General features: G+C 34.0%; 2 protein-coding genes across 3 annotated transcripts; one reads left to right on the top strand and one right to left on the bottom strand.

Moving 5' to 3' along the window:
- Positions 1-64: 64 nt before the first annotated feature.
- Positions 65-7,656, top strand: LOC132308728 (heterogeneous nuclear ribonucleoprotein 1-like). 2 transcript variants are annotated; one of them, XM_059806928.1, is made up of 5 exons: positions 66-431; positions 545-670; positions 930-1,156; positions 1,496-2,681; positions 7,146-7,656. In XM_059806928.1, exons 3-5 carry the CDS (start codon positions 935-937, stop codon positions 7,157-7,159), a joined length of 1,422 nt encoding a protein of 473 aa, XP_059662911.1. In that variant the 5' UTR covers positions 66-431; positions 545-670; positions 930-934; the 3' UTR covers positions 7,160-7,656. The 2 variants fall into 2 exon arrangements, with proteins under 2 accessions (XP_059662910.1, XP_059662911.1); XM_059806927.1 differs by lacking the exon at positions 7,146-7,656 and having other exon boundaries at positions 65-431; positions 1,496-2,716.
- Positions 7,657-8,616: 960 nt separating this feature from the next.
- LOC132310493 (cytochrome b561 and DOMON domain-containing protein At5g47530-like) lies at positions 8,617-9,393 on the bottom strand. Its single transcript, XM_059808664.1, has one exon. It carries the CDS (start codon positions 9,312-9,314, stop codon positions 8,757-8,759), a length of 558 nt encoding a protein of 185 aa, XP_059664647.1. The 5' UTR covers positions 9,315-9,393; the 3' UTR covers positions 8,617-8,756.
- Between the last annotated feature and the right edge of the window lie 7,306 nt (positions 9,394-16,699).

Here is a 16,699-nt window from a genome sequence, read left to right on the forward strand (position 1 = left end):
GTTGTTGAACTGTAGGGTAGATATTCCTAAATATGGCACCACCTCCATTTATCAGATCAAACATTCCATTTTCATTTGTCCATTTTCTTTCTCTCACTACAACATATATACTCGTATTTCTTTTCTTCCCACAAAAAATAACAGAGGAAAAAATAAAATAAAAACACACTTCCATTATAAGTTATATTTATATATAGATATATCTTCCAATAATTATACATCAAACCTTGCACATACATCTTCTTATATACCATCTGTTTGGTTTATCTGAATTTGCATTGTTTGTAATTAAAATTAAAAGAATTGAAAGAACAAAGAGAGAGAAAACAGGGGGCATATTGAGGAGGATGAACACGCCCTCGGTTCTTACTTTGCCTCCTCTCAGATCTTAGTTTTTTTCAATATTTCTCATCTGGGTTTTCTTCAACAAGGTGTTCTTTTATTTATTTATTTTTTCTTTCAACAAAAATCTGGATATGTCTCGGGTGTTGGTAAATTGCAAATAAGAAATTTTATGATTGATTTCGTTGTTGGGTTTTTTCAGGTTGTTGGATATTTAGTGGATTGGTCGTCGAAGGATCCCATCCTATGTTTTTGAATTGAATCCGAGAAAATTCAATTGGTATCCGAGATACCATTTTGTGTTTCTCTCACAATTATCCAAAACAAGGTATACTTTCTATTGTTTGATTGTTTTTATCAATCTACATTTCAATTTCATGGTGCTTCAATTGTTATGATAGCTACAAGATGGAATTTTGATTGATCTTTTGATGCCCAGAGCTGTCTATGTGATGGATCAACTGTATAAGATGTTGAAATGGTCTTTGTTTAGAAAGAAGTTTAGCTTTTGTTTTTGAATTGAATAATGGTGATTTGAATTTATAAATTTTAGAACTTGGATTGATGAAGTGATATTTTCCATGTAGAGAAAATGCAGTCTGATCTTGGTAAGTTATTCATTGGTGGAATTTCTTGGGACACAAATGAGGAACGTCTAAAGGAGTATTTTAGTACTTATGGGGAGGTGATGGAAGCAGTAATTATGAAGGATCGGACCACCGGACGTGCTCGTGGTTTTGGCTTTATTGTCTTTTCCGACCCAGCTGTTGCTGAGAGAGTCATTAAGGAGAAGCACAACATTGATGGTAGGATGGTAAGTTCTTTGAATCTATTGTATATTAAGTGTCGTATTAGTAAATTGATCACTCAAAAGTATTGGGGTGTGTTTGTCTATCTGTGGGTGGAAGGAAGGAAGAGGATTCATCTTCAAGTTCAAAATTTTAATTGCCCAGGTTTGGTATCGGTCAGATAATATATACCATTCAGTTTCAGATTAGGCCAAATGTATTTCATGTCATTGGTTCTTGCTTTTGTTGCTCTTTCACGGTTTTACTTTTTGTGCACAAATTTTGTTGTATAATTTGACTTCAGAAAGTTATTGAATTGTATACTGTTTGAGTTGGGGTTTCATTATCGAATTCCTAATTGTCAGGTTGAGGCAAAAAAGGCTGTTCCAAGGGATGACCAGAACACAATGAGTAGAAGCAATAGTAGCATTCAAGGTTCTCCTGGTCCAGGACGCACTAGAAAGATATTTGTAGGAGGTTTAGCATCCACAGTTACAGAGAGCGATTTTAAGAAGTACTTTGAGCAATTTGGGACAATTACAGATGTTGTGGTGATGTATGATCACGCCACTCAGAGGCCAAGAGGGTTTGGATTCATAACTTATCATTCAGAGGACGCGGTAGACAAAGTGTTACTCAAAACTTTTCATGAGCTGAATGGTAAAATGGTTGAAGTCAAGCGAGCAGTTCCCAAGGAGCTATCACCGGGTCCTAGCAGGAGCCCACTTGGTGGATATAACTATGGAATGAATAGGATCAATAGCTTTCTCAATGGCTACACTCAAGGATACCCTCCAAGTACAGTTGGAGGCTATGGAGTTAGGATGGATGGTAGATTCAGTCCAATCGCTGGTGGTCGAAGTGGGTTTGCTCCATTTGGTTCTGGTTATGGAATGGGCGTGAACTTTGAACCAGGGTTGAGCCCAAGTTATGGGGGAAGTGCAAACTTTAATAGTACTCTCAGCTATGGACGGGGATTGAACCCTTATTACATTGGCAATTCAAATAGGCTGGGTAGTCCTATCACATATGAAGGAGGAAACTCTTCTTTTTTCAGCACAGCAACTCGGAATTTGTTGGGTAATGGGGGGTTTAATTATGGAACAAACCCTGCAAATTCAAACGCTTATATGGGATCAGGAAGCGGGAGCATTGGAGGAGGCACCTTTGGCAACAGTGCAGTTAATTGGGGTTCTTCTCCAATTTTGCCTCAAGGTGGAGGAAATATTTCTAGCAACAGCGGTAATATTGGTTATGGAGGTGGTGAAAACAATTATGGTTTGGGAGTAGGAGGATACGGCAGAAGTGGTGCAACTAGTGGACCCCCCACATCATCATATACTGCATCAAATGGGGGTCATGACGGAGCTTTTGCAGACTTCTATGGTGGTGGTTTGGTTTATGGAGACTCCACCTGGCGTTCAGCAAATTCTGAGCGAGACGGATCTGGCTCATTTGGGTATGGGCTTGGCGGAGCTTCTGATATTCCATCTAAAAGTTCTTCTGGTTTTATTGGCGGTTATAGTGTTACTAAGAGGCAGGCAGATAGAGGTAAGAGTCTGGTCAATTAATCTATTAGCTAGTGTTTGCTCAATCTAATCTTTTTAATGACATGCTATCTAGTTTAGAACTTTATGTTACATAGCCAATATGCATGTTTTCACAGAACGTCAATAGTTGCATAATATAATGAAGTATGCTGTTTTAAATAGAGAATTATTATTAATTTTCTAAATTATGCACAATATCATCTGGATTCCCTCACACTTATTGAATGTTGTCATCTTATTGAACATCCGAAAAAGCGACCAAATTGCTCTCATGATTTCATGGATGCTGTAATTTTGACTAGAAATTGTGGTGAAGTTCACATTCTGAAAATAAAATAATGTTATAATATGTAGTTCATTGGGTGAACTTCAGTCGTAACCATAATTTTACTTCCACTATTTTTATGGAAAGAAGAATATAATTGATTACTAATGTGAATGTCATGTTTGAGGTGCGGAAAATTATCCGAAGTAGGTGATTGTGACTGAGGAAAAAGATTAAGTATTAGATTGAAGGTTTGACCCTTGACGTTTTGTGCTTTTAATACTTGATGCACTCCTACTCTTGCTCTGGAAACTTGATTAGGCGAACTCATGTTGATCCTTGTTTGGACCTCAATCCTGTAGTTGGGTACACGATTCCTAGTTTTCAAACTTGATTTTTCTTTTGTTGAGATTGTGGAATTTGCTCTTTTATTGTTTGAAGAACTAGTTTTGATTAATATTGAGAGAAATGTTCCCTGATATGGTGTTCAGTTAGTCTTCTGCTTATGTTCTGATTTACTGGGTTAGAAGTTGATTGCTGAGAGGTTTGATCTTGGTTCAGATAATCTGTTCATTTTCTCCTTCTATGGTTTTTTTTCTTGGTGTTGAGGATCTGCTCTTAATTTATATGTGATCTTCTGGTTTGGTGTGATACAAAGAGCAGTCAATATTTTATATAGACTGCCTTCTTTCATACTATCTTGGTTATGGATAGGGTCACTGAATTTTGAGTTAGTTCAAGTTGAGTTTATTTCTAGTTTCTGTTAGTTCATGCGTATGGTAGTTTAGTTGAGTTAGTTCAAGCCGAGTTTATTTCTAGTTTCTGTTAGTTAATGTTTGTGGTAGTTTTGTTCTTGTGTTTGCATGTGCTGCAGAGTTGCCCTGTTGGTGTTCCATATCTGGGGGTTGTTCCCTGTATACTGTATCCTGTTCATTGGTTATTGTTATCGTGTTCTCTTTTGATGAAATCTAACTTACTGACAAAAAGATATTGAGAGGATTCGTTCCTTTTTTAAGACATTTGATGGACATAGTAGTTTGTTTTGTTTTGTGGTGGTGTTTTTTTTTTTTTTTCATTTATGCCCGAAATTTATTTGGGTGGGGACACACCTTAATGCTTCGATATAACTTGGACTGGAAAAAAAATCGAGGAAGCTGAAAAATTAGGGAAACATAAAGATCCTATATTGATTTTAATAAGTAAAATTGATAAAATGGAAAAATTCACAATAATTTTAAAAATTATATATTTGATTTAGAACTCCTGTATGAAGAGTAGCAAGTATATATAGATGATAGAAATTAATCAATGCAGCATGTTAGGACGCCCTTAGGATGTATAGTAGTAATATTCTGCTGTTGAACATCCCCCTCATTCAGTCTCACATTTATGTATTTAGTATTTACATCTGTTGTAGTTATGCTAGACAAAAGTGTAGTCTTTTTTGATAGATACAAAAGTGTAATTTTAATTTAATGCTGTGAGTCTTCCACTCTTCCCTATCATCTGTTCACTGAGTTTGTGTATGGCATAAAGGAATACATAGAAAAGGATATTCTAACAGTTGGGAATGATGTCATGGACTTGTTCATTAACATTCTACTTGGGACATTGGAGGATTGGTGCCACTCTTTGCTCCTAAGGTTCAATGGCTAAGCATAGAGGCAATATGTAACGGATGTGCCACATCCCTTCTCTATGATTTAATATATATTTATGTCTCATCACTGGAAGATTCAGATCCGTGATTGCGTGTTTCCCATTTTTGTGCAAGACCGGGATATGTACTATTCCTCTAAGTTTGGTGTGCCCTTGTTGATATGATAAAAACTCAGGTCTCTCTCTTGTTCTCTCTGCAGGAGGCGCTATAATTTTCGTTTCTTTTCTTGTCATAAGTTGACAGTGGGCTGTGTGATTGAGTGGGAGAGGGGGTAACCTTCATTCTCAAACTCCCATTCCCCCCTAAACCCTGAACCCTGATGAAGGCTTGTTTGTTTCCAATCACTAGTAGAACCACATAGAGATATTACGAGGAAGCTAGCTGGAACTTTTAATCCTTAAACTACAGCTTCCCGCCCTAGATCAGCCCAATTTTGAAGCCCATCGATGTAGCTGATTCTTTATTTGTTATATTAATTGGAGTAGAATAGTAATGATAGATATGGATGTGCTGTCTGTGGCTGACTGAGGTTGATTTGTTGCCACAGGATAAGTCTTGATCTCATAGATCTTACCTGTGTATCCTTTTATTAAGAGTTTGTGAAATTATATAATTTATACAAATAACAGCAATCCCCATGCTTTTTGTTACTTTCTTTCTTTTGTTTTTGTTTTAGGTGGTGTGTGTAGAAAGGGAGAGTTGTCCGTTGACAGAGCTGTAGGAATAAGTCTTGGTAGTAGTCTTACCAATCTCTATGTTATTTTGATTCCATAGTCTCACCATTATTGGAGAAGAATAGGATTCAGCCCTCAAACCTAGCGTGAACAGTTAATGTTAAAAGAGAACATAATTATGTACCCAACACTAGATAGTTGGGACAAGACTTTCTTGAGATTAATCTAGTTAGGTAATAACTCACAACTGATTTAGTTTAATGATTACTTGTGACATTCATAAATAGTGACAAACAAAAGATGCACAACTCTATTCTGGATCTTGTTTTTGGGTTGCTCAAGCAGGAATCTTTGAGCAAGTTGTCCAATGGTTTTGGTAGATGTTTATTTTAAATATGTGCATGGTAATAAAATTATGAGGCTTTTTTTTTTCAAAAAAAAAAAAATCTTTAATTTATCCTGATTTTCATGGAACCTATGATTCCTAAATTTCTTTTGCATATTTATTAATACCAGAACTGCGTAAAGTCCCTTTTTTTTATAATCCAGAATTACTTTAGAGATGAAAATTACAAGTAATACTCAATTGAATTATTTAGACTAAATATAAAATAAGACCTTGTGCTTTTAATATTTTAAATAGTGTTGGGTTTTAGCACACATAAGGATCCCCCCTCCCCCACTTCTCTCTCTCCGAACAGTTCTCAGTATTTTCCGGGATCTCCCTAATTGCGAACTATCCATGTGTCGAATAATTCCCATTTTCCAAATATTTTCATGATTATGAGTAGAGAGATTTCTTTACTATGCTCTGAGCAAAGACTAAAGAGTAGAGAGGAGAGATCTTCCTCCAATCCCTTAAACTTATTGTTTCAGGAATTTTCATATTTAAAGCAGTGAATTGCTTATTGCAATCCATTTTATCAGTTTCACCATTTTAGAGATATTTACGAAGTTCTTCAATTTGGAGAAAAGGGTTTCCTTTTTTTTTTTTTTTTTTTCCCCTTGAAGTGGAATGGGACTTCCTAATTTCCTAATTGTCGTTGTAGCAGGTTTAAGTTTTATCAAGTCTAATTGTTTGAGTTTGAGCTTATTCCTAATTGATTATGTGCCAAATGATATATAGAATTCATTAATTGAATAGGAAGAAGAAGAATGCTGCACTCTTTGTTTGATGTGGTACATTTGTTTCCATTTTTTTTTTTTTTTTTTTTTCGGTGGGGGTAGAGAAATGGATGGCCTTTTTTATGGAAGGGCATTTCTTTTTTCTTGGGTGACTGGAAGGGTGAATAATTTGGTAGATGGTTTCTTGTCTTTAAGAGTATTCAGGTTCAGTGGCTCCATACTGGGATATGTAGGTGTTTATTTTTTATTTTTTATTTTTTATTTTTTTTGTGGTAGATTTTCCATAGGTAAACCTTTTCTTTTTCTTGTCAAAAAATACAAAAATGCGTCAAGGTCTCTTAGACTGACTTTGCCAACTTTAAATGCTATAAAGTGTTGGAGTTGACAAGGCGTGCTTTGACTATGACTTCTAGGATTAGGGACTACCTAATTTCCATCACACGGTTTGCTAACATGTGCCTTGGTATCAAAGTACTGCATAAAAGCTTCTACATTTTAATTATTCAAGGCATGTCTCAACTATTTAAGGTCATTTACATGAATCCCGTTTTACTATTTCATTATCAAGGGTCATAATTTTTTCCCTCTTTAATTTTTTCTTTGAATTTAGGCTCATTTTTTTTTCCAATTAAACCACAATCATATATAATTCCTTATTATCTAAACATATTATTAGTTCTCACTTCTCGTTTTGGATTTTATCTTGGGGTGTTTATGAGTTCTGGTTTTCACTTGCTGCAGGAATTACTGGCTAGGAGGATATTGGACGTCAGAATTTTATAGTTGAAGTAATTTGGTGTAGCAGATGAACTGTGACATTTGCGCAGTCCCTCGTTAATATATCACTTTAAAAAATTGGTATCTGGAGCTGACTGGTTGCATGTTTTGAAGAATTAAGTTTAGGGATAGAAGTTACAAAGGATTTTGTGTTAAGGATTGAGTTTTGTGTCACCATTTTAGGTGTTATTTTTTGGTTTTGAGTGAGATGTAACATCAGGTTGCGGCATATAGTCGGGAATGTATCAGGCATCTCTGGTGAGGCGGGTGATACATAAAGAAAAATTGACTGATTCTTTTCTGGAGGGTTCAATTTCTAAAATTTATACTTCCTGCTGTAATGTCTCTGCAAAGTTGCAGGTTGTGGTCAGTATGCCTTGTTTTTGTTGTTCTCTGTTTTTGGGATTTATTTCTCCTCAGATTGTATCAGAGGTTCTTGTTGATTTACTAGTGTGAAACATTTGAAAGTTGCCCATCTTGGTTCCCGTGAATAAGTTTACCCATATTCTGATTCTCCTCCCACACGAACTTTCTTTGCTACAAGTTTAAGCTTTACACTTGTGAGGTGGACTATAGAATATGCATATTTGACACCATGTTTTTCCTCTGCTCTGGAAGGACCAATTAAACTAATACAACTCGATTTGTTCTCAACTTATTTTGAATAGTGGTACTATTAAGAATTCACACCAGCTTCTATCTTTTGCTAATCTGGTAAATGGAATAGGATGGGCGAAATTCTGCACATCACATTGCATATTTACTTGACAACACTGTTTTTTCCATTGCTGATTCATCTGAGCTTCTGTAATATCTTTTCTCCTTCAGCTTGAAGCTTCCGTGTGAGGGTTGGCGTTTATTCTAACTCTTCGCAACCATTATATATATTGCATTGGGGAGCTATATTTTTTGCTTTGGTCTAATATTATAGAAAGATGCTAGAATTATATTGCAATTTTTATTTTATTTTTGAAAGTATATTGCACTTACAAGATCATGATTAATAATAATAAAAGCCTAGATTTTCTTTTCCTTTCTCTCTCTTTTTTGACCAAGCCCTACCTATACAGTTCGGCATGATGCCTGCTGCACTCATTTGCCTTTTCCTGTAGTTGCTTCTTTGATATTTCTAGCTAGAAATTTAGTACCTAAAAGGTTTAGAAGAGACTGGAATCTGCTATTGGCCAAAAGGTGAAAAGAGAAGTTAAAGATTAGATGGAACATTGCCTTGCTTACCTTCTAGTTGTTCTCTATTTTTTTTCTGTCTTATTTTATATAATCAACATATAAATGTACGTACCTTCCAAATATAAATATATATATATATATATATATATATATATATATATATATATAAATGTAAATAGTTGATATATATACTGAGGTACCATGGTAAGGCAGACAAATAAGTTCATTAAATCAGAAGTTCAACTGTCTTGAGGAGTGTTGGATAGATGATAACAAACTACAAGAGCTTTATAACATTGAGTAATAAACATGACCTCTCTTATGAAAATGGTTCACAGACAAATTTGATCACTTATTTGCTATAGTTCCCTCTATGAATCTTTGTTTCTAATCAGATAGAAAATTAAGTGCCCCCATTGAATGCAGATTTGGCATTGACATCGAGTGAACCTGAGGGACATTGTTGGTAACCGAACTTCCTGCTTGCCAAACAAGATTGACAACAGTTCCATTATCAAGTGGACCTACATCTGCGAAGATCATCATCTCCTTATTCGAATATTCTGCAGAGATGTTTGAAACCTGAAAGCTGAGAGTCCCCGGTAGCATTGAAGGGCTGTAACTGGTTATCGGTGTTGGATAGACAGTCATAGTCCCATTAGCGTTTTGAAATGCAACAAGTGCCTGTGAACCAACCATGCCTGTGTCAGTCGGATTGATTGCCCACGCAACCCATCCGTTGGAAGTTTGGTTGGCTCTATAAGCGATCTCAAGTTTTCCAGTGGATGGAATGTAGTTCCAGTGAAGGTGGGCTTGTAAATGTGGAAGGTCGGTGCAAGAAGTGAAGGCTCTGTTGGATGAAAAGGTGTAGTTTGAGCAAGTTTGAGCATGGGAAATGAGGAAAAGTGAAGCAAGAATACAAAACAGTAAAAGGGTTGTAGCCATTGGTTATCAAAATTTCAATGGCTATACAAAAAAGCTTTAATAAGAGAAGTGATGATGATTGAAATTAAGGTGACTGGTTCATGAAGTTAGTTTCTTTGGATAACTGCAATTTGTAGGTTAAGTGAGGTGATTCAATGTAGATCAATCATGAAAGTTTTCTTCTCTTGCTTCTACTTAAATGTGACTGCTACTTTTCCAACCTAATACCAATTCAGCAACAAAACGTGGTCCAAGAAGTGAATACTGCCTGATTAACCTAATATGCTAACTGATTGGAAAGTTGTGGATTCATCAAGCACATACATCTTACTAACTTTTTCTAAACCTGTACAACTCTTAGATGGATTATTTCTTTGCAAAAAATATAAAATAAAATAAATGATGGATTATTTGCTTGTAATTAAGGATAGAAAAAAGATGTACATCATCCGACTTTGGAGGATGCTAATTGAGGGGTTGTGGGTGGTGTGTGATGTCATGCAATAAGGGCCCACACCCTCTCACATAATTTTACGTTGGCATTCTTAAAATTTAAAGAATGTATAGTAACTTTTTAAGAATATCCCGTAAAACTATGTTAGAGAAATATTATCAATGGTGGCCACAGCTACTTCATACAAATAATAACGTATCCCTTTTTACTAGGGCATTGAATGATGGACCACGATGCTAAATGACTTTTTTTTTATAATGAAAATCCTGTTAATTGGGTGATGTGGATGTGGTCATTAGGTATATAATATCTAATTTTCCTTCTGTTGCTATCAAGTGCATGTGTAATTAGAAACAGTTGATTTGAAGATTAGTTATAGTAATTTAATGAGAAAAATAAACATAACATCGAATAAGTTTCACTAATGCTGTTACAATACCATTCAAAGTTTCTTTTTTTGGTTCAGACTTCAGGGTCAGACCTGAACTCTTCTAACTTTGAGTTGAAAGCTTATATTGTGTGTTACGCAGTTTTTATTTTATTTTATTTATGTATATATATAGAATGACTAGTTCATCAATTGTTCATAGTCTTTTACTTTGTGCCCATGATTGAATCACATTGAAAAATGCATATCTTATGGCTAATTATCAAAGTTTCCAAAATATCTATGTTATTTCACGTTTTCATAAATTTCTGCTTATTACATATCCTCACTTAAGACAAAAACCTTAGAATTTACAACAGAGAATTTAAATTTTCCATTTAAATTTATTCTGGATTTATCTATTTAAATTTGTTGCCTCGTCCATGAAACATACCAAAACACACTAGGGTTAGGCAAATGTGAAAGAAAAGTATAATGTTTAGAAATTTAAGTAATCTTAAGAAAAGGAGTTGTAATCTGAACCTTAAATGTGTCTTATCTTGTCCGGTGCATACGACTTGTGAGATATTACGTGTGCTTTGAGATAGATTAGTCCCACACGTAATGTCACATACTTCCTTTTTAAAAAATTAAAAAAAATAAGGAGTTAAGACATAAAAAAAAATGGAGGAGATTGTTTGAGTCTTATGCTTATATATGAAGTTAAAATTGGTGATGATTGAAGACGTAAACAAAGTCTACTGAGATTTTGAATCCTTTGGTTTGAAGCCATGGTTCTGCACAAATACAAATACATGTAGTCAACAAAGGCTGCTGATTCACCATCTATATAGTTGTGTGTTGTGATCAAGTGAAATGAGCCCAAAATGACTATTTCAAAATGTCTCGTAATTCTCTCCAAATAGTAGGTATCAAGCAAATTTAGGGTGGAGGCTTAATGTCCCTAAATTAATATGCATACACAATCTTATTCGCACATACTTAAGAACCTTAAAGTCGGGTACTGTTATGTTGTCCTCCCTGACACTAAACAGCGATTGAGAGGTTTCTTTATATACAATTATATGCATAAAATATTAAAACAATATCTATAATGAAGACTTCTAACATTTTGTTTACTCCTTACTCAATAGTTTAAGGCAGACTTTGAACAATTAAGTTGAATATGAAACTGACAAATATACATGGATAGAAGTGATGATATTTTAATAGCACAAATATATATATATATATTTTTTTTGGGGGTAAATTTTAATCCCACATCTGTTGATGCTATCACAAATAGTATTATTCTACCGAGAAAGTAAAATATTTTTTGTTCATAAATTTGGTGACTTCATCATCTCTTTTTGTGTGTGTATATATATTAATTATTTAATTTAGTTTATATCTGCACTAACAAATAACAATGATGCTGAACAATCGAACAAAACATAGAAAATTGTGTAGGAGCAGTCGGTGGGAATGAATTATATTTTATTTTATTTTATTTTATTTTTTGCCCTTAGTAAAGACTAGAGTCCTCAACACTTCATATATCACACATGACTATTGACTACTAATTCTTTAGACGTGTCCTTTAATTTGAAACCTAATAAATGTCTCCATTTTTAATTAGAACATCCAAACAAAGGACAGGTCTAAAGAATAGGTAATAGTTTGATGTATTTGTCAAACCCTCTCTACATATATATATATTTATAATTTTTATATATATTTACGTATACATATAAAAAAGACTTGTCATGCTACTTGGGTTATGCTTATGGCTTTGGTTGTGCCATTTGGCATAGGCAAACTGCCAAAATATTTAAATTTTGATTAAGAGGTAATTGATGAGTCATGCTGATGCAATTGTATTTTTACATATACACACACATTTATATACTGTAATTTACGTTGAGGCAGATATGATTAACGGTGGTACCACGTGGTGGATAGTACAAGGACGATATATAAAGATTTGTATTTAATGTGACATTGTCAATAAAATTCAACATAGTTTTTAATCATTCATGTGGCAACTGGCAAGGTTCAATTTATAGATTTTGATATTTGAAAATGTGGCAAAGATTACATCATGTTTAAACTATGCCAAGACTATTATTACCTGTTTTTGAAGTTTCAATGGCGGCGATCTTAGAATCCCATGGGACGGGCCAATACAAATGTTCCAACCAACAGAGGATTGATTCCTCAACTTGTCACCGGAATCTGTTGGTCTCCTTTTCTTCCTTTGCCACTAGCGACTCGTTAAAGTTCTATATCTCTTTGTGGATTAAAATTTCCGGATTGATAGGTATTTGCAATATTTAGGATCACCCCATATCACAAAATAATGTGATTTTGTCCTAAAATAAAGTAGGTGAAATTTATCATTGAATTGTTAAAATACAAAGCTAAGTGGTCATTGACTGAATTTAACAATTTCCTTATTAGATTCTATATTTCTTTCTATCCTTCAAACCATCCCTCACCTTTCTTTGCCCAGTGGTGTCCATCTTTTCCTCTTCTTCTTTCCCTCCCTTTCTCCTCCTCTTTCCGAGGAGAAAAGATTAGATTAATCAATTCAATCTCTTTTTAATTTCAATCCTGAGACACCCAGAATCAATTTCTTTCTCACAATTTATTTGTTTGGCTTCATTCATTCATTCACATTATCATTATTAATATTATTATTATTATCAGCATTTCCATCTCTTCAATCTTGAGGCACAAACAAGCAGTTTCCTTCTCATTTTCTCTTTTCTTTTCTGTTTGGCTCAATTAAATTATACATTATTATCATATCAACACTTTCCAGATATCTTCAATCTTGAGACACCACCCACTTGTGTCTCTTTTTGTTCCTGTTGAAACTAAAGTCGGCCTCCTTAATCAGAGGATTGGTTCCTCAATGGCAGAAACATCTCTGTTGCAATGTCTGGGTTGGTAGGTGGGTGTATGGTATAATGGTCACTTATCTAATCTGATATTTTGGAATAAAAGAGATTAAAAAATTAGGGATAAAGTTGTCTTTTCTTATATATTTAACAGAATATTTAACGAAAAATTAGAAATGGACTTAAGTGATAGTTATTTTTGAAATATGTTTGAGGATGATATTTGGCCAAACCTGAAGGGGTGTAAGTGAAATTAATCCTAAAGTTTATGTCTTGTAATTCTCTTTACATCGTAGGTATCAAGCAAATTTGGGGTGGAGGTTTAATGTCCCAAAATTAATACACATACACGGATCTTATTCGGTCATACTTAAGAACCTTAGGGCCCGTTTGGTATGTGATTTGTTTTAGGCGGGTTTTTTTTTTTTTTTTTATTTTTACAACAGAAATAGTGTTTTTGCTGTAGGAGAGTTTTGGAAAAAAAAATCGAAGCATGTTTGGGAACGATGTTTTGTTGTGAAAATGTCGGAAACAGAAATATGCAAAGTATGATTTTGGGTTATGAACAGTTGTCAAAAAAAAATATAATAATAATTTTTTCGTATTTTGATTTTGGGCCATGTTCATGAAGTGTTTTAGCACTATGTAAAATAAAATAAGGCCGTATCAAATATGTTTTTGTTGTCAAAATTGACACTATAGTAGCCCAAAAATAAAATCAATAGAAACAAAAAGCATGTCAAACGAAACCTTAAAATCAGCTACTATTACGTTGTCATTCCTGACACTAAAATAAGTAAAATATTAAAACAATATCTATAATGAAGACTTAGGACAATTTTTTTCTCCTTACACATTAGTTTAAGGCAGACTTTGAACAATTAAGTTGAATATGAAACTGACAAATATACAAGGATAGAGTGATGATATTTTAATAGCACAAATTTTTTTTTTGGGGGGGGGGGGGGGGGGGTAAATTTTAATCCCACATCTGTCGATGCTATCACAAATAGTATTATTCTACTGAGAAAGTAAACTATTTTTTATTCATAAATTTGTTGACTTCGTCATTTCTTTTGTGTGTGTATATATATATTAATTATTTAATTTAGTTTATATCTGTATTAACAAATATCTCGAACAAAGCATAGAAAATTGTGTAGGAGCAGTTGTTGGGTATGGTTTTTATTTTATTTTATTTTATATTTTTTTTCTGCCCTTTGTAAGGGCTGGAGTCCTCTGCACCTTGTACATCACTAATGACTATTGACTACTAGTACTACCCATTATTTGGACCTGTCCTTCAATTTGAACCATTTTTAATTAGGACTGTTTTTGTCAAACCCCTCTCTCTCTCTCTCTCTCTCTCTCTCTCTCTCTCTCTCTCTCTCTCTCTCTCTATATATATATATATATATACTCCTATATATTAACACATATATTTATAATTTTTCTATATATTTACGTCTACATATCAAAAAGACTTGTCGTGCAACTTGGGTTATAGCCGCCCCTTTCTCTCTTTTTACAGCCTCGCGGACGGACGAAGGGAAGTTACAGAACGGGGCTGTGTATGCTAATGAGTAACGGCTTTGGTTGTGCCATTTGGCATAGGCAAACTGCCAAAATAATTTCATCAACTTTGAAATTTTGATTAAGAGGTAATTGATGAGTCATGCTGATGCAATTGTATTTTATACATGTATACACACACATTTATATACTGTAATTTACGTTGAGGCAGATATGATTAACAGTGATACCACGTGGTGGATAGTACAAGGACGATATATAAAGATTTGTATTTAATGTGACATTGTCAATAAAATTCAACATAGTTTTTAATCATTCATGTCGCAACTGGCAAGGTTCAATTTATAGATTTTGATATTTGAAAATGTAGCAAAGATTACATCATGTTTAGCTATGCCAAGACTTTTATTCTTTGGAATTTTTACCAATACATGGGGCTTATGACCCAAATACTACAATACAATGAGGATAACGTTTTAAAATTTTAATAAATGAATGGATCACTAAAATACTACTCTAAAATGAACTTCACTTTATGCTTTATACCTCACAACAAACTATATTGCTATAATGACCCCAAACAATGGATTATTATAACACAAAAGCCTTAGAACATGAAATAAACTTACAAAAGGTCCTTGAACAAACTATTTTTTATTTTTTTTTATTTTTTCATAGTAATTAAAATTTCACAGTAAATTAATATGGACTTATAAACTTCTTTAGACAAAAGATCATATATATAAATTAAATTTAACGAAACATATAGGCTCTGATACCAAAATTAAGTTGAAGCTAACCGGATAGAAGCATGCAAATAACATAGAGATAAAATTAAGAATTAAATCACAGAAATGACTGCCGAACTTGATAACGCTCTGATAATGCCCTGTAAAAACACCTGAACACCGACAAGAACGAGCCAACAAGCCAGTAGTTCAAGTCAACTCACAGAAGAAATTATTAAATTGAAACTAAGGCTGCTTGTACTGGTTGGATTCAAGAAAATTTTAGGATCTACACTGTCTAGCTAAATAAAATCTATATATTTAATCTTTTTGTCGACAGAAGTCTTTTGTCCGAAGATACCGAAAATACTAAATAAGGAAAAGAAATTTGTTGAACATGAGCAAACTGGATTATTTATTTCATAGAAAATATACATGGATACACATTGTTTGTACATGGATACATTCTCACACAATAATTTACAAAAGGAAATATACTGAAAGAAATCACAAAGGAAACAGACTGGAAATTATGGTTAAAAGCTGGAGAGTTTGATGGTACTAGGCTTGATTGCTCTAAACTTGATTGATTCTTACTTGAGCAGAGAGGCTCCTTTTATAGGAGAAGTGGGAGATGAATCTTCAGTTGAGATTGCAGATGCTGCATAGACAGTTGAGATGCAAGATGCTTTAGTGATAAGATGGCTTGAATTATTGCTGAATTATTGATGTCTGCTTCTAGAGAATTTTATCAACTTTTACTGTTGAAAATTTGCTTTCGGTGGATCTGTTTTTATCTGTACAGTATTGAATCTGCTTTTCTTGGATGCTGAGGTCGCCTTTATCTATATACTGTGGCGAATCTGTTTTTCCTTAGATACCTTTAGAATTCTTACATATTGGACAAATTTATGCCGGTTGTGCTATCTGGTGGGCTATCATCTCTGTGCATGTGGGCCAAATAGGTATCAGTGCTCTCTGGTGAACTGGTTTCTTCATTTCTGTAGGCAAGTTCGAACTGTTCAAGTAACATTTTTTCTTCATTTATTATTTCTTCAAATTCTGGAGATATCTCAATCTCTGGAGGAGATTTAATAACATGATGAATTCTTGCTTTGACAAAAATTTCCAAGTTAATATTATGGTCATAGAGTCTGAAGCCAATGTTATAGCTTGAGTTAACATGTCGATAGGCTTTATAATAAACCAAATGGTTAAAGGTGGCTGGTTCTATATCTTTACGAATGTTGTTTACAAAATCAACATGTCGGATAAGAATTTGAACTTCTGTGGGATCAGAATGAATGTAAATTCGATGTTGTCCCAAAATTATAGCTCCATCTTTTACCCATTCTGGGGGAGTATTGTGGATTTGAAGGAGAATTGGACTTTCTGGCATGAAATTTTGAGTTAGTTTTTGT

This window comes from Cornus florida, unplaced genomic scaffold (genome assembly GCF_030987335.1).
Source record: "Cornus florida cultivar Cherokee Brave unplaced genomic scaffold, ASM3098733v1 CherokeeBrave_3.0.0_Hap2_Chr05, whole genome shotgun sequence".
Classification (NCBI taxonomy): domain Eukaryota; kingdom Viridiplantae; phylum Streptophyta; class Magnoliopsida; order Cornales; family Cornaceae; genus Cornus; species Cornus florida.

Excerpts from the sequence above, each read along its gene's own strand:
- LOC132308728 (XM_059806927.1), top strand. The coding sequence starts at position 935 with ATGCAGTCTGATCTTGGTAAGTTATTCATTGGTGGAATTTCTTGGGAC. Across the intron at positions 1,157-1,495 it reads ACAACATTGATGGTAGGATG|GTTGAGGCAAAAAAGGCTGT; the intron begins GTAAGTTCTTTG and ends CCTAATTGTCAG.
- LOC132310493 (XM_059808664.1), bottom strand. The coding sequence starts at position 9,314 with ATGGCTACAACCCTTTTACTGTTTTGTATTCTTGCTTCACTTTTCCTC.